Below are 27,581 nucleotides of genomic sequence, written 5' to 3' on the forward strand. Positions count from 1 at the left end.
AATGAAAGAAAATGGATACAGTTTCATTCAGTGTTCTGAAAGTTTGCAAAGTAAAAGGCATTCCTTGTCATAAAAAGACTCATTCATGTCTTTGAGAACCTTTTTTTTTTTAAATCACATTTCTGAGCCTTTTGGTGATGACTGCTGGTGATTACTACCACAAAATGGCTTATATCGTGACCAAAACCTTTTGATTGATTTCTTGTATATTACTATAGATGTTCTGTATACATTTCATTATTTTAAAAAATCCCAGTCCTTTTATGAGGGTGAATCATGAAAAACAAGGAACAATTGAGAAATAAAGTGTGAAAGCATAGGACCACTTATCATTGTTGCCAGCTCAAGACATATAATATTTTTCTTAGAGCATTCTTGGATTCTAACTTGAATTCTGAGGTTGTGCAGCACCACCTTGTGTTCACAAACTTAAGTACAATTTAGATCTCAAACTAAAAACGTTCTGAAAACAAAGTGTCTTGTTTCATTAAATGAAACGTATACATGAAACACTTGCTTACAGAATTTAATTCCTTTAATTTCCTTCTGATTCACAAGTGTGGGTTTGCTAAGGGATCTCTCACAAATTGATAAGACCTTTTTGGATCCAATCCTGTTTCTTTTGCAATCCGTGTCAAATCTCCCATTGATTTCAACAGGAGCAGGATTGAATCCTTTATTTGACTTTGTTGAAAACGTTTATTTTTTTACAACAAAGAAAATATTGTATAGAGAAGGTAAGCGTGCTTTTTAAAATCAAATACAAGTCTAACATCTTATCCCCAAAACTAATGATACCGTATGTAATATTTTGAAACTCAATTCAGGGATGAAAGTAAGTTAGAGGACTTACCGGTACGCCAGAGTCCTGAGCAGGGGGCATGTCCTCAACCAGAAGAGGCAGGGCCTTAAAGCCCCGGGCCCTTTAAATATTGATTTAAAGGGCCCGGGGCTCCAGCTGCAGTAGTGGCAGCTGGGAGCCCGGGGCCCTTTAAATCACCTCCGAGCTATCAGCTGCAGAGGTGGCTGGGAGCCCCAGGGCTCGGGGAAAATTTAAAAGGCCCAGAGCTCAAGCTGCCGCTACTGCAGTGGAGCCCCAGGCCCTTTAAATCACTGAGGAGCCCTGGGGGCTCCCGACTGCCACCACTACCCCGGGGCTTGGGCAGCAGGGCTCAGGCAGGGATTTAAAGGGCTGGAGCGGTAGCGGTGGCTGGAGCTCTGGGGCCCTTTAAATCCCTGCCAGAGCCCCACCACCGCTACCCCAGGGCTCAGGAAGCAGGGCTCAGGCAGGGATTTAAAGGGCTTGGGGCTCCGGCAGCCGCTACCCCACCCCGGCCCTTTAAATCCCCTCCGGAGCCCCGCCACCGCTCCCCTTGGTAGCAGGGCTCCGGCGGGGATTTAAAGGGCCAGGACGCTAGTGGCGGCTGGAGCTCCGGGTCCCTTTAAATCCCCGCTGCAGCCCTGCCACTGCTACCCCAGGGCTTTAACTTGCCATCTGGGAAAGCCGGTCCCGGTACGGCGCACCAGCTCTTACCAGTACACTGTACTGGGGTGTACTGGCTTACTTTCACCTCTGCCTCAATTCATTAATTGCAAAGGAGATGGAGCAAAAAGCGGGGTGGGGAAGTATGCATAATACTTTGTTAGCAACAATCAGCAAGTTTCATAATACATTTTGATTAAATTACCGAAAATGCAACCCTTTGACAATTGACCCATATTATAAATAGAAATTCCAGCAAAGTGTTGTAATTAACCTTTGCTGCAGGCCTTATTAGAATGACATCAACCCCAAAACTGTCTATATACATCAATATAAACAAATCACTGCATGCACTCCATTATAACAGTTCTGTAGTCTTATCTGCAGAGGCAGATCCTGCACCCATGCATGCCTGTTGACAAAGTAGGACTCTGCACAAGCATAAATGTCTCCTCCTTACACAGATCAGATTCCAGGATTAGGGATGAAATCAGGAGGCAGCATGCATGCACTGGTTCATTTACAATGAATGCAAAGCAAGTCAGGTGTTTGTTTTGGCTGATTTTGAATTATCACTGCAGCAAGGTGTTATTTTTTAATTTAAATACACTTTTTGAAATGTTTAAGATAAGACCAGCCATGTGAAATAACTGCCATGAGAGTTTAATTTTAAGGCCTAGCCACCTTGACAGCATCCTTTTAAATAATATATGTACTTAGTTTGAAATTTAGTTGATAAGTTTGGGGATCTTTTTGCATTTGCATTTTTACAGAATGAATTGTTGTCATTATTATATCTTCTTAGGTATCTTCAGAATAATAAAATCAGAACTGTATCGGCACATGCTTTCAAAGGATTATACAACCTGACAAAACTGTAAGTATTACCATTGCAATGCTGAAGCAATGTGTAATGGGGGAACTTTTGAAAACAGCTATACATTTCTCTCTCGGTTATTGTGGACCTTAGATAATTCCAAAATGGCCCAAATTCTGAACTTCAATTCACTCAGCGCTTATTCTCACTAAAAACTTCAGAGGATTTGGACAAATGGTAGCAAGGTTATTTGGCAGGAAAGTACTCTTAAAATATTTCATGGATCTTGTACTTTGTCCCTATCTCCAAAATTTGATGTTTAAATGCCCGCTATCCTGGAATGAGTCATTATGGAATTATGAGCCAGGAATGAAAACAGTAGGGCTGCCACGTTTAATTTGAGATAATTGAAAACTCTTATTTTTCTGTAGAGAAGCAATTACATAAGGAAAGGACTCTTGCTTCTTATTGTGCAGCAGATTTTACAAAAGATGACTCTTTTCCAATTTAAAAATAGTTTTGGCCAATGAGTGAGATTGTACAAAAAAATAAATCCATGTACTGAAATCACTTAAAAGGTAAATTCCAAAGCTGTTATTACCCTTATTCTTTGTATTTTTCACCCTAATTTTTTATGATAGTTTATTATTACTACTACTTCAGACAATTTGCAGTCCCACTCTTTATTTTTCAGTCTTTTTCAGTTATTCCAGTATCTAAAACCTATGCCTAATGACCTACAACCTGTGAACTTGCTCCCATTTTAGTCAATTGGAGTTTTGCCATTCATTTCAGTGGGAGCTGAAGCAGGCCCTAAATGCTTCTGATGCAAGGAGGGTAGTTAGAGCCTACTGTGTTTTCTAATAGAAAAGATGATGAAAATGTTCTAGATGATCGTTGCCAAAAAGCTCTAACTGGACGTAGTTTCACTGTTGTCCATGCAGCCATATCTTTAATCAGAATGCCAGGCTGCTACCATGGCAAACACTAGCATCCTGAAAGAGACAAAGGGTCAATATGTGATCACAGTCACACAAGGATAAATGTTTTTATTGTTAACAATGGAATCTCTTGAGGATGTAATTTAATAATACTGTTAGGAATAATAAAAGAAAATCTTAAAATTCTTCTTCACTCCTCTAACATTGATTAGAGAGTCTATTGTTTTTTATCTTAATTGATCTTGTTTCAGGTATCTGAGTCACAACAAGATAACCTTTTTAAAGCCTGGTGTCTTTGAAGATCTGCATAAGCTTGAGTGGCTGTACGTACAGTTCTTAGTTTTGGATAGATTTTCTCAAGAAATAGTTAAGGCAACACTAAGAAATATTTGTATCTTTTTTTATCTATGTAACATTTCTTTGTATACAACATGATAATTAAGGGAATCCTTCTACTCCCAGTACATAAAAACTCCCAGTGACTTTGGAAGCAGAATTGAGCCCTAGAACTTCCATGGCTCTGTTGTAGCTTATTTTTCAGTAGTATGCACAGTTATAAATAAGTAACTGCTTAACACAAAATAATACATAAAATAAATCAGATACTCCAAAGTGACAGAAATGGAGCACTTCAGAATGGAATTTCTTGGACAGTCCTTTGCCTGTATATGGTGCTTCACATCCCACAGAGGAAATGACATTCATAATATGAAATCCTGACAATATTACTGCTTCTTCTGACCGTGGGATTTGAAAAAAATAACGTTGAGATTTAAGGGCATTAATTACATATCTGTCTGATTGATGAAGAATAACTGACAAACTTTTACTGTGCATGTTCAATTGCAGGATTGTCTCAGGGATGTTTTGATGTACTGATACTTTGAAGAAATTCTCTGTATGGTGTTAAAGTTCTGATGACCTTGTTTTAAAAGTTGACAAGAAACTTGCTCTTATTTTTAAGTTTAAAAAAATCTTTCAAATAATCATGTGAACTGCATTGGAAAAGGAGTTCCCATGTCATTTGGTGAAGCTTCAGTACTCTACCTCAATAAATCGCAGTATGCTAATTCAATATTCTTACGTAGTTCAAATGGGTATTTGAATAATGCCACTTCAGGGTACATTATCTTTTCTAATGTCTGTTCAGTTTCAGACCCAGTAATGTATCAGTCTGATATACACTTTGTTCTGATTTACAGGATAATTGAAAATAACAAGATCAACCAGATCTCTCCACTAACATTTCATGGACTCAACTCACTTATTCTCCTGTAGGTATTGAAATATGGATTAAATGCAATACTTAAGAAAGAGAATAGATTAAAAACTAATGTGTGTTTATAAGTTTTGTTTGTAAAGCTGTATTGTCAACTCTCTCCAGTAGAGGAGCTTATTTTGGGGGAACTGAGCCCCACTCCTCTCCAAAACCTAGCTTTTTCAGTCTTTTTGTATGCTAAAGTACATGAGTCCTGTATTAGTCCGCTAAACTCAAAAGGACTAGAAGTGAGCTCTATGTCCTTGCTTTTCAAAAGGCACATAAGAAACCAATCAGGATGCACATGATTCTCTACATTTGGCCATGTCTACGCTACAAATTTGTGTTGACCTAAATTACGTCAGCATACAGCTGCCGCAGTTATTACATCACTTGTGTGTGTGCACATTTGGCTCCTTGTGTCAGCAGTGTGCGTCCTTACCAGGAGTGCTTGTATCGATGCAGAGTGCAGTGCACCATGAGTAGGTATCCCACTGTGCAAGTTGCCACCATGGAGTACAGGGTCTTTGGGAAGTTTTTGCAATGCCTGATGGGTCTGAAAAAGTCAGACAGGGATTACTGGGAGCACGGAGTCAACTTTGCATGATACCGGGTTCTCCATTCCATAATTTCATCTGCATCCCATAATTTTCACACCTTCTTTTCATAATCCCACAAACCCATGCATCCCTCCTCGGTGACAGAAGCATGGTGCCTGCACAACTCTTCACTATTGTCGTGAGCATTGCAAGCACAGGGCTCATGGTCAGCTGGGAAGTTACGCTCTGCAATAGAGGGCTGCTAGGTGTAATTGGCAAGCTGGGCAACAAGGAAAGGGAATTTCAAAAATTTGTGGGGCTTTAAAGGAGAAGGAGGGCTTCCTGTCTACCTGACCCCTGGGCAACGGAGTTCACAACGGTGACCAGAATGGTGTGTGTGGGACATTGAGGGACAGCTGCTGGAGACCATTAACAGTTGATGTAAGTAACACAGAGTACACTCTCACTGTGTCAGACTTACTACATCAACTGTAAAAAGAAAAGGAGTACTTGTGGCACCTTAGAGATTAACAAATTTATTTGAGCATAAGCTTTCGTGAGCTACAGCTCACTTCATTGCACTGCTGCTACTCTGAAATACATCAACTGTGACTCTCCCCCGCGCGCGCGGAGGTGGTGTTATTAAGTCAGCATAGTGAGGCACTTACATTAGCGGGAGCAGCCTTATAAAGGCAGTCATATATCATATCCCAAACTATCAGTTGGATAATTTGGGACCCAATAAACACATGGGTACTGACAAACTATGAAGCGAGAGGAAGGAGAGAGAGAGAGAGATTTGCTTGAATCCATTTTGGAGGGGAACAGTGATATCAACTTCTCAATAGCTTTACATTGCATATAGTTGTTTCATGGAAACTATGGTTTTCAGTAAATTGTATCTTTTTCCAAGTTTATTGGACTCAGTGACTTCAATATCCTTGGATATTCACATACTCTGTGGAAACTTACAGTAAGAAAAAATGTTTCCTTAGTAAAACCTAGCTTTATTTGATTAAATGCTTATACATCTTTACCAACCTTCTTTTGTTCAATATCTTCCCACACATTTAAATCATTTGATAATGTTTTCCAGTACATAGTGTTTTGTGATATTTTAGTTCTAGTTTAGGCTACTTTATATCCATCACAATAAAATATTGAGTAGCATTCTCCTCCTTTATCTTATAACTGGGAATCTAACAGTTTTTAGGGAAGTGCCTGGGTCTTTTCACTTCCATCCTCTCTATTCTGTCCTGACACAGATTTTAAAAGGCCACCAGTGTAAATCCAAAGCAACTCAACTGAAACCAATGTGAGAAAAGACTATGGCCAATTAGGTAGTAATCATACTATGTATCTATGCAAATGTCAAATGCTTCTGAATATAAACAAGGACCCAGCCCTGCTCCTATTGATTCAATGGGAAAATGATCAAGTTCTAGGTTTAATTTCAAAAAGATAAATGGGGCCAGATTCATACATACGCTTCAGGTTCTTGTTCTGCTCCAGTGATGCAAGGCAGCCAGTGTGTACCAATGAATCTGCCCCAACGTCTGCAGAAGATTTTCCTGACACAGGGAAGAAAGGTAAGCAGCAGGATACGGACCCTGGACTTCAGGAAAGCAGACTTTGACTCTCTCAGGGAACGGATGGGTAGGATCCCCTGGGGGACTAACATGAAGGGGAAAGGAGTCCAGGAGAGCTGGCTGTATTTCAAGGAATCCCTGTTGAGGTTACAGGGACAAACCATCCCGATGTGTCGAAAGAATAGTAAATATGGCAGGCGACCAGCTTGGCTTAACGGTGAAATCCTAGCGGATCTTAAACATAAAAAAGAAGCTTACAAGAAGTGGAAGGTTGGACATATGACCAGGGAAGAATATAAAAATATTGCTCGGGCATGTAGGAATGAAATCAGGAGGGCCAAATCGCACCTGGAGCTGCAGCTAGCGAGAGATGTCAAGAGTAACAAGGAGGGTTTCTTCAGGTATGTTGGCAACAAGAAGAAAGCCAAGGAAAGTGTGGGCCCCTTACTGAATGAGGGAGGCAACCTAGTGACAGAGGATGTGGAAAAAGCTAATGTACTCAATGCTTTTTTTGCCTCTGTCTTCACTAACAAGGTCAGCTCCCAGACTGCTGTGCTGGGCATCACAACATGGGGAATAGATGGCCAGCCCTCTGTGGAGAAAGAGGTGGTTAGGGACTATTTAGAAAAGCTGGACGTGCACAAGTCCATGGGACCGGACGAGTTGCATCCGAGACTGCTAAAGGAATTGGTGGCTGTGATTGCAGAGCCATTGGCCATTATCTTTGAAAACTTGTGGCGAATGGGGGAAGTCTCGGATGACTGGAAAAAGGCTAATGTGGTGCCAATCTTTAAAAAAGGGAAGAAGGAGGATCCTGGGAACTACAGGCCAGTCAGCCTCACCTCAGTCTCTGGAAAAATCATGGAGCAGGTCCTCAAAGAATCAATCCTGAAGCGCTTACATGAGAGGAAAGTGATGAGGAACAGTCAGCATGGATTCACCAAGGGAAGGTCATGCCTGACTAATCTAATCTCCTTCTATGATGAGATTACTGGTTCTGTGGATGAAGGGAAAGCAGTGGATGTATTGTTTCTTGACTTTAGCAAAGCTTTTGACACGGTCTCCCACAGTATTCTTGTCAGCAAGTTAAAGAAGTATGGGCTGGATGAATGCACTATAAGGTGGGTAGAAAGTTGGCTAGATTGTCAGGCTCAACGGGTAGTGATCAATGGCTCCATGTCTAGTTGGCAGCCGGTGTCAAGTGGAGTGCCCCAGGGGTCGGTCCTGGGGCCGGTTTTGTTCAATATCTTCATAAAAGATCTGGAGGATGGTGTGGATTGCACTCTCAGCAAATTTGCGGATGATACTAAACTGGGAGGAGTGGTAGATACGCTGGAGGGGAGGGATAGGATACAGAAGGACCTAGACAAATTGGAGGATTGGGCCAAAAGAAATCTGATGAGGTTCAATAAGGATAAGTGCAGGGTCCTGCACTTAGGATGGAAGAACCCAATGCACAGCTACAGACTAGGGACCAAATGGCTAGGCAGCAGTTCTGCGGAAAAGGACCTAGGGGTGACAGTGGACAAGAAGCTGGATATGAGTCAGCAGTGTGCCCTTGTTGCCAAGAAGGCCAATGGCATTTTGGGATGTATAAGTAGGAGCATAGCAAGCAGATCGAGGGACGTGATCGTTCCCCTCTATTCGACATTGGTGAGGCCTCATCTGGAGTACTGTGTCCAGTTTTGGGTCCCACACTACAAGAAGGATGTGGATAAATTGGAGAGAGTCCAACGAAGGACAACAAAAATGGTTAGGGGTCTGGAACACATGACTTATGAGGAGAGGCTGAGGGAACTGGGATTGTTTAGTCTGCAGAAGAGAAGAATGAGGGGGGATTTGATAGCTGCTTTCAACTACCTGAGAGGTGGTTCCAGAGATTGATGATTAAGAATGATGAGATTACTGGTTCTGTGGATGAAGGGAAAGCAGTGGATGTATTGTTTCTTGACTTTAGCAAAGCTTTTGACACGGTCTCCCACAGTATTCTTGTCAGCAAGTTAAAGAAGTATGGGCTGGATGAATCCAGAGATTCAGATCCAGAGAGGATGGTTCTAGACTATTCTCAGTGGTAGAAGAGGACAGGACAAGGAGTAATGGTCTCAAGTTGCAGTGGGGGAGGTTTAGGTTGGATATTAGGAAAAACTTTTTCACTAGGAGGGTGGTGAAACACTGGAATGCGTTACTTAGGGAGGTGGTAGAATCTCCTTCCTTAGAAGTTTTTAAGGTCAGGCTTGACAAAGGCCTGGCTGGGATGATTTAATTGGGGATTGGTCCTGCTTTGAGCAGGGAGTTGGACTAGATGACCTCCTGAGGTCCCTTCCAACCCTGATATTCTATGATTCTATGATTTCCCTTTCCCAAGTCAATCATTTAGTAATTCAAGAGACAATAGGATCACACTAGTGCTCATAATGAAATACACTGAAGTGTTTTTTAATCATTTTACTATCTCTAACAATATGAAAAATGAATAAATTCTGCCTGCTTTGTACTGAGAAGAAACAAAACTGTAAAAGGGGCTGGGGCATTGTTTTGACATCAATTGCTAGCGATACTGTTTTTCTTTTTACAGAGTGCTGATGAATAATTCTCTTGCGCGTTTGCCTGATAAACCTCTTTGCCAACACATGCCCAGGTTACATTGGCTGTAAGTCATTATTTCCACCCCCCCCAAAAAAACCCAACACCTTTTTGTCTTCTTTAAATCAGTGTCATTCCATGACACTTTTTACGAAGGTAATACGAGGGAAGGGAATGATGCTGCAGCATAGACAATCCCCATTTCATTCCAGCCTAACTAGACTGACTTCCTGAGGTGTGTTGAATTCTGCTAGGAGAATATTGCAGTCATGGTGAGCAGACAGCTAAATTATAGTTGTATCCTGCTGGAAGCACTAGAGACAAGGGGCTCCCTGGGTTCTCCCCCCACCCCCACCAGCCCCCACCTCTCGAGACCACTCGATCACTGCCATTAGGGCAGTCATAATTTGACTCTCAGATTTTGAAAACAAAAAGAGTTAGTCTCTCTAGTACCTGAGTTCAGGATTCAGATTTTCACCCACCTGAGTTAATGACACTGCTATCACCTAAAGCAGTTTGGGGCGTGCTGAAAAATGAAACATCCAAGTATTATTATGCTTTGTGCAGTCCTTAGGTTCTGCTGAGGTTTCTCTTTAATAAATAATTACTTCAAGGTAACTATCTGATTGAAGTTAACTTTTTTCAGTGATAGAATGTTTTGGTTTTATCTCGTAGGGACTTTGAAGGCAATCATATACATAATTTAAGAAATGTCACTTTCATCTCCTGCAGCACTCTGACTGTACTGTAAGTAATAGCACATTCTATGCAGCCTGAATGAGCAGTGTTTACGGTGAACATCTGTTACATTATGCACAATGGGCGACATCAAGTTTCCAAAATATTGGTTGGTGCTTAGAACTGATGGAAATTGTTAAAATGCTAAATTTTAATTATACACAACAAAGTAGAACTATTCTATGGACATATGGTAACATTCACCACCGATGAATGCAGCATAACTCCATTTAAGTGAGTTTGACTGATAGTATCAAATACCAAGATTTAGAAACTAAACGTAAAAGAAAAAAAATTATACCACATGAACTGACCAGATTCAAGGATAATATCATTCGGTCAGGTTGCTGATCCGAGACATTGTAGAATTTCCCCAAAGCTTCCTCAGAGCCATTGCAATCATCTTCACAGTTCCCCTTCACTCCCTTCTGGTGCTGTTGATGAGCCTCTGGACTGCTATTGTTGTCACTTTCTCATCTCCTCTTCACTTCTTTCTCTCAGCTGTCTCTTTCCTACATGGCTCTCCCCTGATTATTCCTTGTGTATTGGGAGGTTTTGGGTGAACAAAGAATGTAGGCTCCCGTCCTTGATGGTTGAATTTCTCAGAAATATCAAATTTTGGATTTGGACTTTCACACTTTTTGCATAAAACATGTGCTTCATTCACATGCTCAAAAATGTCATGAATTTTCAAATAATCAATAATTAATGCCATCATACTGTCACATGGCGTACAGAATATCAAGATATTTGACATTTCTGAATAACTTAGTTGTCGGTAGATGCAAATGCAACTGAAAGAGCATATAACATTATATATATATATATTATATATGCTTATACATTCACAGAATAGAATATTATTGTTCATAGAATATTAAAATGTATGAACTTTTAATAACTTGGCATATCTTTAATGTACTGAGCAATTAAGTAAGATATGAAACATTGTTTAAAACAAGATGTAAATTAAATTCAGAATGTGAAAAATTATATAGAATGTAATCAATTACTTGATTATGTATCATGGTCTTCTCAGAAAACAAACACATTTGAGGAAGCATAAGTTTGTTTTTATCCTTTCAGGGTGATGAGAAGAAACAAAATCAGCTCCTTAAATGAAAACAGCTTTTCCTCTCTCCAGAAGTTAGATGAACTGTAAGTTGATTTTTTTAAATCAAAGAACAGCTGAATAATTTAGATCACTTAAATTGTGAAGATGTATTTGTCAGTAATTCTGCTTTCATATAACAAGCTTTAGAGACAGCATCAAACTCCACAGTCATTCAGCATAGTCTGCCCATAAGAGCAGTGTGTTTCCTGAATAAGGACAAGGCATGTCACAGAGGATATGTATACTAGCACCCATATGCCAGCAATAGCACAGCTGCATAAGGTTAAGCGAGTAATGTAATCAGGGCCCCCAAGCATTTTTTCTACCAGTGAACAGGAAAGCAGCTGACAAAGAAGAATCTGTACCGTGTGGGCGCATCCCAGATTTGGGTTTCTCATTTGATGCAAACTGTCTGACCAACTACTGGCCAGTATCTAATCTTCCATTTTGGCTTAACATTATGGAGAAGATAGTGCTAAGACAACCCTCAAAATATCTGGTTGCATCCTATCTACCTGACTCTTGTCAGTCAGGGGAGGGGCCTGTCTACAGCACTGATTCTACACTGGTCACATTGGTAGACGATTGTCTCATGTCATAGATAAAGGTCAGGGGGCAAATTCTCTACTCATGTAACTGGATGCCTCTCCATTGACATGAAGAGTTTGATTTGATATATTGCTCGTCAGTTAATTTAATGATTTGTGGAAACTTGTTATACCAATAAAATAAAAACCAGCAGGATCTTATTAAAGGGAAAAAGGCAAAATACCACATTTATTGTGAATACAGAAAGAATCATAGTAAGCAGTTAGTTATAGCTATAACATTCCATTCAATCTCATATTTATTCACACATTCATTCATACAAACACACACACACACACATACACACCCACACACACAGGTTCTGCAAGGTTGTTATCATAGTTACCAGCCTTAGAGTTGCTCATGCCAAGCCACTGGCCAGGTGGCCTGGACATGAGGAGGGAGCAGGGCCTGTCAGATGCTCATCTGATGCTCCTGGAAGTTGGTTTGCAGAATCAGACCCCAAAGTTCTCACTTTTTAGAGTCTATTTTTATAGGAATTTCTTCCTATGCCAGTCTATGGGAATTGCTTCATCATGCTGTTGCTGAATCAATCAGCAGATAGCACATTCCTGATGGCTCCAAGATGTTATCTTGTTCTTTGGTTCTCCCATCCTTGAGGCTGTTGGGTGGATTCCAGTCTGCCCTCCGGGGGGGTCCTCTGGTTATTTCCAATTGACGCCTTCTTCAGCCGATGGACACTGGATTCTTAGGCTGGCACCTCCCTGATCATTCAGTTATTATCCACACCAAGCATCCATCCGCATACATCCTCTATCTCTATTTTAATCACAATTGTTAATACAACAAAAGGGCGGGGAGTCTCTGGGTGCTGTTTCTGTTGTTAGAGTATTGCTTTGAGTCTCTCTCTCTGTGAATTGCTTTGAGAACAGACTCTGTCTTAGAATGTACTAACACAATTAGCAGCTTGCAAGTTTCACACAGAGAGGGAGAGAAACAGTACCAAAAACCAAGAGACCTCTTAATTAGTAATACCCTGGAATTGAAACTCTGGGGAATCAAACTCATTTGTGATTTTAATACAGAACTTCTTTAATATGATCCAACAAACTGCTGGGATTTTTTTAAATGTTGCATTTTTTAAATTATGTCAAAGCATGCAAATCCTATTGCCCAGGATGGGCATATTTTTAATCTTTGTTATCACTACATTATTAAGTGCTAAATATTATTATTAAAAACTAGATGTAACAGATAATGTATCCATAAGGACATTTTTTAAAAATCCATTTTAATTGCATAATGGAGATTATTCCAAATCAATTAACTACTATAAGTAAGGAATTAAAGTGGAAACTGACTAAACATTCCCTGTAAATATAATTGAAATGGTCTTAACCTATTAACTGAGGAATTAGATTATTTGGTTAGTTTAGGCAGGAAAAATCCTTTGATATTTCTGTCCAAGACCATAAATGAATCGACTGGGGAGGAGGTGGGGAACTGGAGAGAAGAAGCAGCACCAAAGAAGAGAAAATGAAAAGATAATTAAAATCAAAGAAAAAGTGAAGTAAAAAATAATAAGACCTGTGAGTATGGATTCACCAAGGGAAGGTCATGCCTGACTAATCTAATCGCCTTTTATGATGAGATTACTCGTTCTGTGGATGAAGGGAAAGCAGTGGATGTGTTGTTTCTTGACTTTAGCAAAGCTTTTGACACGGTCTCCCACAGTATTCTTGTCAGCAAGTTAAGGAAGTATGGGCTGGATGAATGCACTACAAGGTGGGTAGAAAGCTGGCTAGATTGTCGGGCTCAACGGGTAGTGATCAATGGCTCCATATCTAGTTGGCAGCCGGTATCAAGTGGAGTACCCCAAGGGTCGGTCCTGGGGCCGGTTTTGTTCAATATCTTCATAAATGATCTGGAGGATGGTGTGGATTGCACTCTCAGCAAATTTGCGGATGATACTAAACTGGGAGGAGTGGTAGATATGCTGGAGGGGAGGGATAGGATACAGAAAGACCTAGACAAATTGGAGGATTGGGCCAAAAGAAATCTGATGAGGTTCAATAAGGATAAGTGCAGGGTCCTGCACTTAGGACGGAAGAACCCAATGCACAGCTATAGACTAGGGACCGAATGGCTAGGCAGCAGTTCTGCGGAAAAGGACCTAGGGGTGACAGTGGACGAGAAGCTGGATATGAGTCAGCAGTGTGCCCTTGTTGCCAAGAAGGCCAATGGCATTTTGGGATGTATAAGTAGGGGCATAGCGAGCAGATCGAGGGACGTGATCATTCCCCTCTATTCGACATTGGTGAGGCCTCATCTGGAGTACTGTGTCCAGTTTTGGGCCCCACACTTCAAGAAGGATGTGGATAAATTGGAGAGAGTCCAGCGAAGGGCAACAATAATGATTAGGGGACTGGAACACATGAGTTATGAGGAGAGGCTGAGGGAGCTGGGATTGTTTAGCCTGCAGAAGAGAAGAATGAGGGGGGATTTGATAGCTGCTTTCAACTACCTGAAAGGGGGTTCCAAAGAGGATGGCTCTAGACTGTTCTCAATGGTAGCAGATGACAGAATGAGGAGTAATGGTCTCAAGTTGCAGTGGGGGAGGTTTAGATTGGATATTAGGAAAAACTTTTTCACTAAGAGGGTGGTGAAACACTGGAATGCGTTACCTAGGGAGGTGGTAGAATCTCCTTCCTTAGAGGTTTTTAAGGTCAGGCTTGACAAAGCCCTGGCTGGGATGATTTAACTGGGAATTGGTCCTGCTTGGAGCAGGGGGTTGGACTAGATGACCTTCTGGGGTCCCTTCCAACCCTGATATTCTATGATTCTATGATTCTATTATATGGTCTCCTATAGTCTGAGGTCTCTATCATTCACCTTTTGCTTTAACATCATTCTTTTATTTTCCAGGTTTCTGATAACCTATATAACAACCTATAATTTGAGTTGACAAAGGGACTCAAAGTTATCAACCTCTTTACGTTATTAATGCTTCTTGACATAATGAAAAGAAACCACTAACAACTAATTATATTATATCTGCGATTGTTTCCACAGAGACTTGGCTAGCAACAAGATTGAATCACTTCCTCCATATCTATTTAAGGACCTGAAGGAGCTCTCACAGCTGTAAGACTTTATAATAACTCTTCCTTATACTGTGTGTTATTGTACATTATTCATTCGAAACGATAGCTTCAGTCATTCAGTCCAGGAAGCAAAACCAAGAAAGTCATGTTCATATCTGAGTTTTACCTGAAAATGCCAAACTTAGTCTGAAATGCAATTTTAAAAAAAGATTATGTAAAAAATAATTGCCTCAAAGATGCATAGTATCATGATTGTAATTATTTAAAATTATTCCTGCCCAATATATTGTTAGTATTTTTAATAACTATATTCCATTACTCAGCATACACAAAATGAATATGCCATTTAGAATGAGAGATCTCATGGACTTCAACAGGATCTCAGCATTTGACAGGAGTTGGCCCTAAGAATATATTTTAGGAATACACTTTTTCCTCAGGTATTGAATCTACTGTTAAAATGACACACTATCTCTACTGCAATCTATTAGTTTCTGTGGTTTATGCTGCTATGATTCTATTTTCTATGTATTACAACCTGAAATATAGAAATCTGCCTCTGTGCTTGACAGCAAAGCTGCAACAAGATTCAAGAGAGAGATTATTACAAAATAAAGAAAACACTCTTCATATTTGTTTGATCTTTGTACCCAAATGTATAAACACTGCTGCTGGGCATAATAGTGCCTATCATGAGCAGTTCTGTTGACTTCATGGACTCCTGACTACAGTAAAGCCATTCAGCATATCAAGTATCACACCCGACAGCAAATGTTTGCAGGATCAGGCCCCATGTGTGGTGTTTGCCTGAATCTGAAATAGAAGTAATCTAGACTGTTTTGTTCTTTGTGCTTGGAAAACATAACGGCTCTGAACAGGTTGACAGATCATGAGAGAAAAAGGCACAAAGTGTGTAACACCAGGAAATGAGTGGAGGAATATTAAAAAGATGTAAGCAGGGATGGACTGAGAGTAAACCAAAAATGTAGTGCCCAGACCTGTTTGTATATTTCTGTGGGGTGGTTTATTTACAAAATCTGGAAACCACTTTGGAATTATAGGATCCCAATAATATTTGCTTATCTCCAAAGAGGGATGGAGTTACAAAATTTAAAGACATTTTCAGAGCATGATTCTACTCATTCAGTCCTGCTTTAGGGCCAAATTGTGACTTTTAAACCATGAGCCACATTAGAGAGGATTAGTATGGACTGTGCAGTAATAACAGAGATCCCTCAGAGAACTCTTATTCTTGTATCCTCCCCATTGACATTCACCTTTTTAATGTATTTCTGTGGTGAACGACAAGGTGTATGGTATCTGGTACCCAGCTATATCAGGTCCCACTGTAACTGGGTTCATGTAATGCAACACAATGAAATTCTCATTCTGTTGCATCACAAATCTACATAAATACCTTTAATCAGGAGTAGGTATTCTTTTGATGTCTTTCCCTCACACTGTGTCCTTGGTAAGGGCCAGCCCAATGCAGTGGTGCACATAAAGCTGGAGAGACTGGGTATAAGACATGAGTCCTGCAGTCACTGTAGGCCTGTAGGGGACATCAGGAGGACAACAAAAAGTTCTGAGGTAGACACACACACACATACATATAAATACTCAGAGTAGTTGTGCCTGATTCTAATCTATATTATTTTATTCTACTGCCCTCAAGTTTCTTTCTCAAGTCAAATAAATGCATGTAAAAAAGATGCATTTTAGAGACTAGGAAAAAACCTGTGACTTATTTTGAAATTACTCCTGAGGGAATTCTGCACCACTGTGCATGCACAGAATTTATGTCCCCCCACAGATTTATTTGCTTCCTCACAGAAAAATGACTTTCTGACAGGGAAGCAAAGGGAAGCCACAAGAGCGGTCATACAACCCTCCCCAGCAGTATGTTTTGGGTGCCCAGGGCAGCTGGCAGAGAGGTAAATCACTGTGGGGCAGGGGATGGGACTGAAGAAGACCCTGCTAGTGGCACCTACCTTATGCCGGGCTCAGCAGCTAGTCCTGGCTGGGCTGGGGAGGACAGGACTTCCTCTTCCCCTGCATCTGGGGCCATGTCAGACCTACCCCCAGATTTCTCCCCCAGCTGTAGGAAGCTCTGCAAGCTCTCCCCTACCCCTGCACATCCTGTACCCATCACTCCTCAGCTGCCAGGGGAGGAATCACTGTACATGGAGCTACTCCCCCATCCACCTAACCCCCGTGTATCCAGACCCCCCTCATACCCAGACCCTCCCACTGAGCTCCCCAATGCCATGCTGGAGTCTCCACAGTTATTTGACAAATAAAATTTGCAGAATTTTGCAGAATTTTAATATATTGTGTGCATGCTTTTTAATTTTTTGGTGCAGAATGCCCTCAGGAGTATTAAATATATGTGATTTTTTTGGTAATCTTGCAGTCCTAGCTAGAGATAAGTCTGGGTGGCACTTGATCTGCAAGGAGGCGATGCCACTTTGGATTTGCTATGATGATGATGAAGAATTCTTTGGAGCTTTTTTTAATATATAAAGTCCAAAAAGTTTAGCAACTGAAATATTTCTGCAATTAAAAACATTTAATAAAATTTCTTGTGTTAACATCACACCTGTGAAGCATCAGTCTGTTCTTTGTTCTTGTTTACCAAGTTGTCAGGTAGAGGAGTATCACTATTTACACTTGTAACTGCCTTACTATGTGTCACTATTACAGGAATTGAAAACAAAGGGATAATGTGGCTAGACATTATCTTTAGAACAAGCTTTAAGGAATCTGCACAGTACTAGATATCACTGTTTGCATTTACAGGAACCTTTCATATAACCCAATCCAGCAAATACAAGCAAACCAGTTTGATTACCTACTAAAACTCAAATCCCTGTAAGTATTTAGTCCTTTTGATATATGTGTTATGGATATTTTCTTTTTGATTTTGCAATTCTTGTTGAGAAAAATTGTTTCTCCAGAACAAGTGTAATAGCAAGCCATATATGAGGTGCTTTGTATCTCTACTCCTCTATTTTATTTATTGGTGTCCCTCAAAGATGTAACTTTGAAAAAAATTACTTACAGTATTCAAATATTTTTTCCTGAGCTCTCCACCTTCTTTTGGGGGAAATTTTGAAGCACAAAAAGAGACCAGTCAGTCCAGATATCATATAAAAATATCCAGAAAGGGTAAAATCAATTCCACTGTCATGAAGGTAAGGGCTTTTCTAGATGAACAGTTAGTGCACTCCTCACGCTGGGGTGTAAATCTACAGCACACTGGTGTGTCGCACACTAACTCTCCATGTGAACAATGCTACCACACATTAAAAGTTCCATAGCACGCTCTGAAATGGAACTTCTAGTGCATGGTATCAGAGTCCAAAGGGCAACTTAGTGCACAGCAGACTAATGTGCTGTAGATTTACACCCCCCAGCTTGTTGTGCACTAAATCACCCCGTGGTCAAGTCCTTAGGTGCCTCACTCCAGGCTGGAGGGAGGTGGCTCCCTCTGCTTGGGATTCACGGCCATGAACCCTCTCCTAGAGTTAAACAAACCTGTTGGTGGAGAAGGAGATGCCCCATCCCCCTTTATCATTTAGCCCAGTGATGAAGGTATTTATTTGGGATGTGGGAGACACAGTTCCGTTTCCCATTCCTCCCTGATGGAGAACAGATTTGAATTTAGGTCTCCCCTTTCCAAGGGGAGGTATGAGGTATTTTAGAGCAGATTATGCTCAATCTCTCCTGTTGAAGCTGTTCTACTGCATATAAATTAAATATTCATTAGGCCATAGAGCAAACGTGAATGTCCTAATCACTGGACTGTAGAGTCACTCATCTGGGATGAGTTCCAGTCCCCTGTTTCAATATGTATTGAATTATTTATACACAGTGAGTTTCCACAGGAAAGCTTGAGAAAGACCTACCCCATATTCCAGTGATAGAAAAGACTGTATTTAGAGATGTTATGCAGAAAGACTTGATAAGATTTAGACGTAACCCAGATGTAAGGACCAAGGGAGAGGTCTGAGTCCAAGATGACACCCAGAATATAGGCCTGAATGATAAGCAGGATGGTGGTGTTGTCCATGGTGATCAAGAAAGGAGGGGTTAAGGGGGAAAATGAAGAGCTCTGTTTTAGCTATGTTGATCCAGAGCTGATGGTTAGACATCAGTGAAGAGATGTCAGAGAGACAGGCTGAGATTTTAGTCTGGACAGGAGACAGGTCTGGAGTAGAGAGGTAAATCTGTGAGTTGTCTGCATAAAGATGATCGTTGAATTTGTGTTTATAGATGAGGTTATCCAAACATCAGATGTAGAGGGAGAAGAGAAGGAGACCAAGGACGAGCTTTTTTGGAACCCACACAGAAAGTAGGAGTGGGAATTAGGAGGCTCACTGAAGGAGCAATTAGAGAAGTAGGAGGAGTCATGGAAGCCAAGGGAGGACAAGATTTCAAACAGAAGAACATGGTTGATTATGTCTAAGGCAACTGACAGGTCAAGGAGAATGAGAATGGAGTACTGGTTCTGAGATTTGGCCAAGAAGAGGTCATTTGAGCTTTTGGAAACAATGATTTCAGTGGTGTGCAAGGGGCAGAAGTTGGATTGGAGAGTGTCTAGGATGGGTTTGGAGGAGAGGAACTCCAGACAGTACTTGCAAACAGTGTGTTCAGTGAGCTTTGAGACGAAAGGGAGAATGGACATGGGGCAATAGTTGGATTGGCAAGTGGGATGAAGGTTGGGTTTTTTTCGAATGGGAGACACTAAAGCATGTTTGTGTTGTGAAGGGAAAGCCTAGAGGAGAGTGAGTAGTAAGAAGAATAAGGGAGGGGATGAGAGTGGACGTAAGGGAGATCAGGAGATGGGATGAGATTGGGTCACTGGGACAAGTGGAGGTGTCAGAAGAAGAAGAAAGCAGATGAGAAATTTCTGCATCAGTGACCAGAGATAAGCAGAAAGTTGGCTGGGAGGAGAAGGGAAAGCAATCATTCTGTGGACAATAAAACAAGCCCTGAGGAAAAGGCCTTAAAAGACCCTTAGAGCTGGCCACTACCTCACAGCTACTAACCATTAAGGCAGATACTGTTCTTCACCTGTGGCTTGATCTGCTGTGAACTCAGGTGGACTTTGCACTCAAATCTTTATAGGATAGGCCCCAAATTCATCTCAGTGCAAATCAAAAAACAACAGTATATATTTAGAAAACACACTATACATTTAACTGTTGCACTGTTTGAACTGAAAGAATTAAGTAATTATTCTGTTAATATAATACTATAAAATTATACTTCAGTGACATAACATTGTAGTTGAAGATATTAATGCAATTTTTTCTTACATTAAGAAAAAATAAAAACAAAAAAATCCCATGGTAGTTTTGAAAGAGTGGCCAACATTTTAGGAAAGATGTGGACAAATTGGAGAAAGTCCAGAGGAGAGCAACAACATTTTGAAAGGTTTAGAAAACCTGACTTCTGAGGAAAGCTTGAAAAATGGGGTATGTTTTGTCTTGAGAAAAGAAGCCTGAGGAGGGACCTGATAACAGTCTTCAAATATGTTTAGGACTGCTATAAAGAGGACGGTGACCCGTTGTTTTCCATGTCCATCGGAGACAGGACAAGAAGAAATGGGTTTAATCTGCAGGAAGGGAGATTTAGGTTAGACGTTAGGAATGGTTTTCTAACTATAAGAGCAGTTAAGTTCTGGAATGGGTTTCCAATATAGGTTGTGGAATTCCCATCATTGGAAGTTTTTAAGAATATGTTAGACCAACACATGTCAAGGATGGTCTCGATATAGTTGGTCCTGCCTCAGCACAGGGAGCTGGACTTTATGACTTTTCATAAAGTCCCTGCCAGCCCTACATTTCTGTGATTTTTCTCAGTCTTTGTCAAATCAGTATGCCAGTCATTGGGTGAATTCAGTGGTTGTTATTATAGCTAGCCAAGTGCTTTGGACCATCTGAAATGAAAGGCACAATATGAATGGTAAAATATTATTATTAGAACTGTTATTTTCCCTGAGATAATGGAAGAACATCAATAGAACAGTACTTTGGAAGGGCAAAGCAATAATATAGATAACTGAAAGTGCTGAGAGCACTGAAAGAGGCTCCTGTGTGCTCTTAGGACAGTGAGATTATCAAAATTAACTGTAATTTATTTTATTTAACTTTTTAGCTTTTTATTTAGAATTTCTACTGCAGAAGTTTCAAATATATAAATGGACTAGAAGCAATTCTCATTCATCTATAGCTTCATATAATCAAAGCTACACAATTGTGCCCACAATAAGCTTGTTGTGTTTTACCACTGATTTTATGTTGCCTTTTTTGATTGTTCATATATCGGTTATAGCAGCCTGGAGGGCATTGAAATTACAAATATCCAAAGAAGGATGTTCAAACCACTTCGAAATCTCTCCCACATGTAAGTAGATTATTCCAGTTTTCGTCCTTATGTTTTGAATTTTTAACTTGACAAAGTGCAGAATGTTTAAAAATAGAAATGTATGAGAACTTGCATTTACTACCTCTCTGGCTGGTGAATAGTTGAAAAACCAATTGATGCCGTCAGCTAAACTGAGATTATCATTAAGAAAAAGTGATGGGGGCAAAGTTAGGATTCATTTTAACATAATGATAAAATTAAAATTATTATTAAATCTCCTAAACAACAAAGTTCAGTTCCTTGTAAACAGATATTGTACTGACTCTATCTAGGTTTGCTTATTGATCTATAAATGATTTAAAGTAATATTAATAGCACCAGTTTAGGTATGCTAGTATATATATAATGTATTCTGATATAGACCATTATTAATAATGTTTCTGTGGCTCTCAGAATGTACCAGATCACTTTCAGCTGATGAAAAAATACAACCATAATCAGCATGAATGATCAAACCTTTATCAGTATCAGTAAGTAAAACAAAGGGGGGAAAATACCCCAACTTAGCAGCTGGGTGTAGATCTCGTGACTTTCTACAGGCACTCTTCGCTTTCTGATTCCCCTGCAGACATTCTTACATGCCTTCACATAAGTAATTAAACTAGGGAACGGGGAAGGAGGGCAAGAGCTGCTTAACTCCCAGCTTAGTGAGGACTAGCTATTGCTTCTGCACTCTGTCACAATCATATCTTTTTATAGTGTGCACTATGGATTCAATTAAAATAATTACTTTTTTTAAGTACTGTTATTACTGTTTAGCACACTTATGTTGTGCTTTTAAGCATCAAACCACTAAACAAACATTAACTAACTAATCGGTTCATACCCTGACAGGTTTTATACAGACTTGAAGTTTATTTCAAATTCAGACTGGAAATAAGGTTCACATTTTTAAACATGAGAGTAATTAACCACTGGAACAATTTACCTTGGCGAGTGGTGGAGTCTCCATCACTGACAATTTTCTAACAGATCTGCTCTAGGAATTATTTCGGGGAAGTTCTATGCCTTGCATTATACAGGAGGTCAGACTAGATGATCACAGTGGTCCCTTCTAGCCTTGGAATCCATTAATGAATTTATGCATTTCTTTGTGTGCATACTGAAAAAATCAAAATCCTTTATTACTAGTTTTCTATTACCATAAAACATTTTATGCTTTGGCTCTTTACTAGGTGTTCCACAAATGCCCATATTATTGTGAAAAACATGTATCCCAAGCCACATCAATTTGATAATCAGAGTGAAACATTTTTCTCATTTTCTTTTTTCCTCAACCAGATATTTTAAGAAATTCCAGTATTGTGGATATGCCCCTCATGTGCGCAGCTGTAAGCCAAATACCGATGGGATTTCATCCTTTGAGAATCTCTTAGCTAGCATTATACAGAGAGTGTTTGTCTGGGTTGTTTCTGCTGTCACTTGCTTTGGAAATATCTTTGTTATCTGCATGCGACCTTACATCAGATCTGAGAACAAGCTCCATGCCATGTCAATAATGTCTCTCTGCTGTGAGTATTCCCCCGAATAAAAGGTATCAAACAAATATAAAAATCTGGTTTTAGTGTGTCTGGCTATAAATTTTATTATTATACAGCAGAGCACTAGATTGCAAGAGCGAGAAAGTTCAGCCAAATTATAATATAAGATGCTATACCTCAAACAACACAAAGGTTGTTGGATTCTACCTTTAAGTTACTGTGGAGAGTGGGTTAACACTGAAGGCAAAGTGTCTGATATTACTCCCATAGAAGTTGAGTGTCAAATCACAGTCTTCAATAAGAACAGGAATGAGCCCCAAATTTTCAAAGGAACATTAACCCAGCTTCATCACAATTATGAACATATAGTAATTTGTGCACACCAGCAGGATTTGTGTTCAAAACAATCCAATTTGCATACCGGTTGTAACAACTCAATTTTACACACGTTCTGTGCGTTCTGTTTGCAAGAGAAAATTCTGTTCTTTACATGACCAAATGATTGTGTGTGCAAATGCAGGACTGACTTTGAAAATGTGACCCTGAATGTCAGAGCTTCTTTTTAAATTTTAAAACCAAGAATTGTTGACAAACGACTTCGTAATTGATCAATGGAATTACAAATTCCCTGCCTGTGTCTGAGAGACAAGGTGGGTGGGGCAATATATTTTATTGGACCAACTTCTGTTGGTGAGAGAGGCATGCTTTTAAGCTTACATAGAGCTCTTCTTCAGGACCTAGAGTTGGCCGAATAAGAGATATTACCTCACCCATTTTGGCTCTCTCATATCCTGGGATTAACATGGCTACAACACTGCATACTGCATTTATTATAAATTAAATACAAAGAGGTCTACCTTAACTTTGGTATTTCATAAGATTACATAAATCACATTAGAAAGCAATTGTCAATTGTATATAAAGCAGGACAGCAGCATTTCTAAATACCCACTGTCCAGGACTCTGTGGTTTGTTGGCTTGTCCAAAATACTGCGCTAGACACTCCAGGAACCCTTATCCCAAATCCTTACGAGGTCCACAGCAGGGCTACCCTGTCTCTCTCACTTTCAGCATTGCTATCTCTTACAACTTTCTTGCATGTCTCATGATATTTAATCATTTCCTTAAATCCCCAACTACTGAATAAAAAAGAGATTGCATGGGAATCTCAACTGTTATTTTAAAAAAAATTTTTAGTACTTATGGTTGCAGTGAAAAGATTGAAAACATGAAGCAAGTGCACCCTACATGCTCAAAGAATGTCAGGCAAATAAAAAGAACCCCAAATTTCTTCTTAACCCTCCCCAACCCTCATGATTGGGTGGGGGGGGGGCTGATTCATGCTTTTTTAACATTTGGGTTTGGCATATTGTCCCCCTCAGGTGCACCCAAGGAGGTCTGCAACAGAGAGCTTCTCCTGTCTAGAGTTGGTCAGAAATTCTCCAACAGAATGTTTTTCCATTGGAGAATGCTGATTCATTGAAGTTAAAACTTCTGCTGAAGCTGTTTGCTTTTGACAAAGGTCTGATGGAAAGCAGGGACGGTTCTATGGAATCCTGCCTACCAGCACTGGTTCCTAGGATCACAGCTCCTTGGCAGCCTGCCAGGTGGACTGTCCTTGAGCCAGTGACTTTGGGGCTTTCAAGGTCCATGGTTCTGGGACAGTCAGGTAGACTGCACCTAAGCTGGGGACTCCAGAGCTTCCAAGGTCCAGGACTCAGGGGCAACCACTCATGCAGACTGCCCTGGAGTCAGGGACTCTACGGCTTTCCAGGGTCTGTGGCTCTAAGAATGGCCATACTGGGTCAGACCAAAGGGTCGATCTAGCCCAGTATCCTGTCTTCCGACAGTGGACAATGCCAGGTGCCCCAGAGGGAATAAACAGAACAGGTAATCATCAAGTGATCCATCCCCTGTCGCCCATTCCCAGCTTCTGGCAAACAGAGGCTAGGAACACCATTCCTGCTCCCACCCTGGCTAATGAATTTATCTAGTTCTTTTTTGAATCCCGTTATAGTCTTAGCCTTCACAACATCCTCTGGCAAGGAGTTCCACAGGTTGACTGTGCGTTGTGTGAAAAAATACTTCCTTTTGTTTGTTTTAAATTAATTATTAATTTCATTTGGTGACCCCCTAGTTCTTCTCTATGAGAAGGAATAAATTACACTTCCTTATTTACTTTCTCCACACCAGGCAGCCAGCTAGGTGGACTGCCCCTGAGCCAGGGATCCCAAGGCTTCCACAGTCCACAGCTCCAGGGTCACCAGCCACGTGGACTGGCCTGAAGTTGCAGGCTCCAGGGCTTTCCCATTTTTGGAGTATTTCAAAATTTTTGTTTTTTGTTCCAGATCATAATTAAACCAAATTTCAAAATATTGAAAGCCTCCACAAAATGGAATTATCTTTCTTTGCACAGCTCTAATCCTGACAATGCCTAAGGTGGCTCGGAGAGGAACTCCCTAATGCATACTTTGAACAGTGTGCATGAACCCTCCCACAATATTTTACTTTTCACTGTGGAGCTAATTTAGTCAGTCACATGTGCAGTTGGCCTGCCTTGCTTGAGAACTTTTCAACCTCAGTAAAAGGCTCTGTGCAATCTGTATTGTGCATGCCTAGTATATGATTTTTCATAGGATCATAGCTTGGGCAAATCAAAACTAAATGTATGTAACACTAGCAAAGAAACTTCTACTCAATGTGAACACTTTGAACACCAAGTTTCAGTGTTCTAGCCATTTTGGAACTAGAACTGTTCATAAAAAGGTGCAAGAAGTATTTTTGTAATGAGAAATGTATGTTATTTTTATTCATGCTTTATAACAACTGTTTTTTGCATGAACTTAAAAGAAAAATCATTGTAGGGCAGAGAGCAAGAATGAAAATATGTCAGCCCAAATGGTGAAAATTTCAGAAAGGCAGCAGTCACTGAAAACTAGTTAGAATTGAGAATTTTGTAACCTTAACTATAGTTGTTGGTAGAACTTTAAGTATATTATTAATACATATATATTGTAAAATAAAGGACAATTCAGATATATAAACCAAATTATTCCCTATTTATTCATGTTCTTAAATGCTATTTCTACAGGTGCTGACTGTCTGATGGGAATATATTTATTTGTGATTGGAGCCTTTGATGTTAAATATCGTGGAGAATACAACAAGCATGCTCAGTTGTGGATGGATAGTATCCACTGCCAATTGGTGGGATCATTGGCTATTCTGTCCACAGAGGTGTCAGTTTTACTGTTGACTTACATGACTTTGGAAAAATATATATGCATAGTTTACCCTTTTAGGTATTTGAAGCCAGGAAAATGCAGGACAATTTCCATTTTGATTCTCATCTGGGTTATTGGCTTTGTGGTTGCTTTTATTCCACTGAGCCACAAGGAATTTTTCAGAAACTACTATGGCACCAATGGGGTCTGTTTTCCTCTTCATTCAGAACAGGCAGAAAGTACAGGAGGCCAGATTTATTCTGTTGTTATTTTTTTAGGTAAGTATGTTATGTTTCTTCCTTTACATATGTTAGCTGGAGCTACACGGGGAGCCCACGTTTCAAACGAAGCTGGCAGCCTTACTAGGCTGCCCAAATCCCATATTTGGATGCTCTGATAAGTGCATAAGGTGGGCATTTATATGCTAAAGTACAACGATCAGCACCCAAGAATTAGATTTGAACCCCTTATTTACTCATGTTTGAAAATGGGCGCTCTGTGAAAGTCTGAAACCCACAAATTTATAAAAATATTTTTAAAATCTCAGTATTATACACAAGCTTACTCATTTGCTGCTTAGTTTGATGATGGTGTGATGACCAGTCACTGGTCAGTTGGTTGGAGCATGTGCTAATCAGGGATTGAGTCCCCAATCTTTGCCTGTCTAGGCCACATCTTTCTAGGGTCGAAAGGATGGTCTAGTGGACTGTGCATTGCACTAGGAGTTAGGAGATCTAGAGTCAGTTCCTGGTTCAGTCGCAGACTGCCTGTGAGACCTTGAGCAAGTCAGTTAATCTGTCCTGTGCCTCGATAAGCCATCTGTAAAAAGGGGATAATACTGACCTGAGAGGGTTGTTGTAAGCATAACATTCCTTAGTAGTTAGCAGGTGCTCAGATAGTACAGGGATTAGAGGTTGTAATGTGTCTGGGTAGATGATTGTCAGTAAAGCAACGCTGAAACCAAAGAACACAGACCTACAAGATGCACTACATGGTTTAGATGGCAAATGTTCACTATTTAGTGATAATTAATAAATATACTTTGAGTAAGGGGGGCATTAACCTCAGTGTCCTATATAAAGACTGACTCAAGTTCTACCTACCTATCTAAATTCCAGTTGTATTAGTAGTTTGGATACAAGATTCTCCTTTGCTACCTGCCCTATAACTTGCCCAATTTGCCAGTAAGCTACATGCCTGGAAATATTAATTCAGGTCTTAAAGCACTAACATCCCTTAACTTCTTAACAGGTGTAAACTTGGCAGCTTTTATCATCATTGTGTTTTCCTATGGAAGTATGTTTTACAGTGTTCACCAAACAACCATCACAGCAACTGAAATCCAGAATCATATTAAAAAAGAGATGACCCTTGCTAAACGCTTTTTCTTCATTGTTTTCACTGATGCACTATGCTGGATTCCCATCTTTATTTTGAAATTGCTTTCTTTACTTCAAGTAGAAATACCAGGTATGTTTTTTGTTTCTTTTCTAAATAAAAAAATTCAGTTAAATGGCTTGTGTGAAAGTCAGCTAGAAAATGCAAACTCGAGTGCTAACACAAAATAATCCTATGTTATATCAGTTAAAGCTTAAATATTCCCACCCCAAGTCTATTTTTTCTAGCCACAGCAATAAAAGTTCAAAAACTTTTCAAAAAGTTCAAAAATGATCATATATTATTGCACAATGGACAAAATTTGAAAACAAAATTTTAATTACAGCTGGTA

General features: G+C 40.0%; 1 protein-coding gene across 6 annotated transcripts in view; it reads left to right on the forward strand.

The window, feature by feature from the left end:
• Positions 1–27,581, forward strand: part of RXFP1 (relaxin family peptide receptor 1) — a 91,145-nt gene that overhangs the window by 60,106 nt on the left and 3,458 nt on the right. For 2 of the 6 annotated variants that reach the window (XM_073341463.1, XM_073341468.1), the window contains exons 6-17: positions 2,289–2,360; positions 3,493–3,564; positions 4,444–4,515; positions 9,203–9,277; positions 9,886–9,957; positions 11,035–11,106; positions 14,684–14,755; positions 17,515–17,586; positions 21,055–21,126; positions 22,429–22,658; positions 25,720–26,130; positions 27,104–27,322. In XM_073341463.1, coding sequence (XP_073197564.1) covers positions 2,289–2,360; positions 3,493–3,564; positions 4,444–4,515; positions 9,203–9,277; positions 9,886–9,957; positions 11,035–11,106; positions 14,684–14,755; positions 17,515–17,586; positions 21,055–21,126; positions 22,429–22,658; positions 25,720–26,130; positions 27,104–27,322 — 1,511 coding nt within the window. The remainder of the gene's footprint in view (positions 1–2,288; positions 2,361–3,492; positions 3,565–4,443; positions 4,516–9,202; positions 9,278–9,885; positions 9,958–11,034; positions 11,107–14,683; positions 14,756–17,514; positions 17,587–21,054; positions 21,127–22,428; positions 22,659–25,719; positions 26,131–27,103; positions 27,323–27,581) is intronic. The other 4 variants (XM_073341464.1, XM_073341466.1, XM_073341465.1 and 1 more) reach the window with 4 other exon arrangements.

This window comes from Lepidochelys kempii, chromosome 4, assembly GCF_965140265.1.
Source record: "Lepidochelys kempii isolate rLepKem1 chromosome 4, rLepKem1.hap2, whole genome shotgun sequence".
Lineage (NCBI taxonomy): Eukaryota > Metazoa > Chordata > Testudines > Cheloniidae > Lepidochelys > Lepidochelys kempii.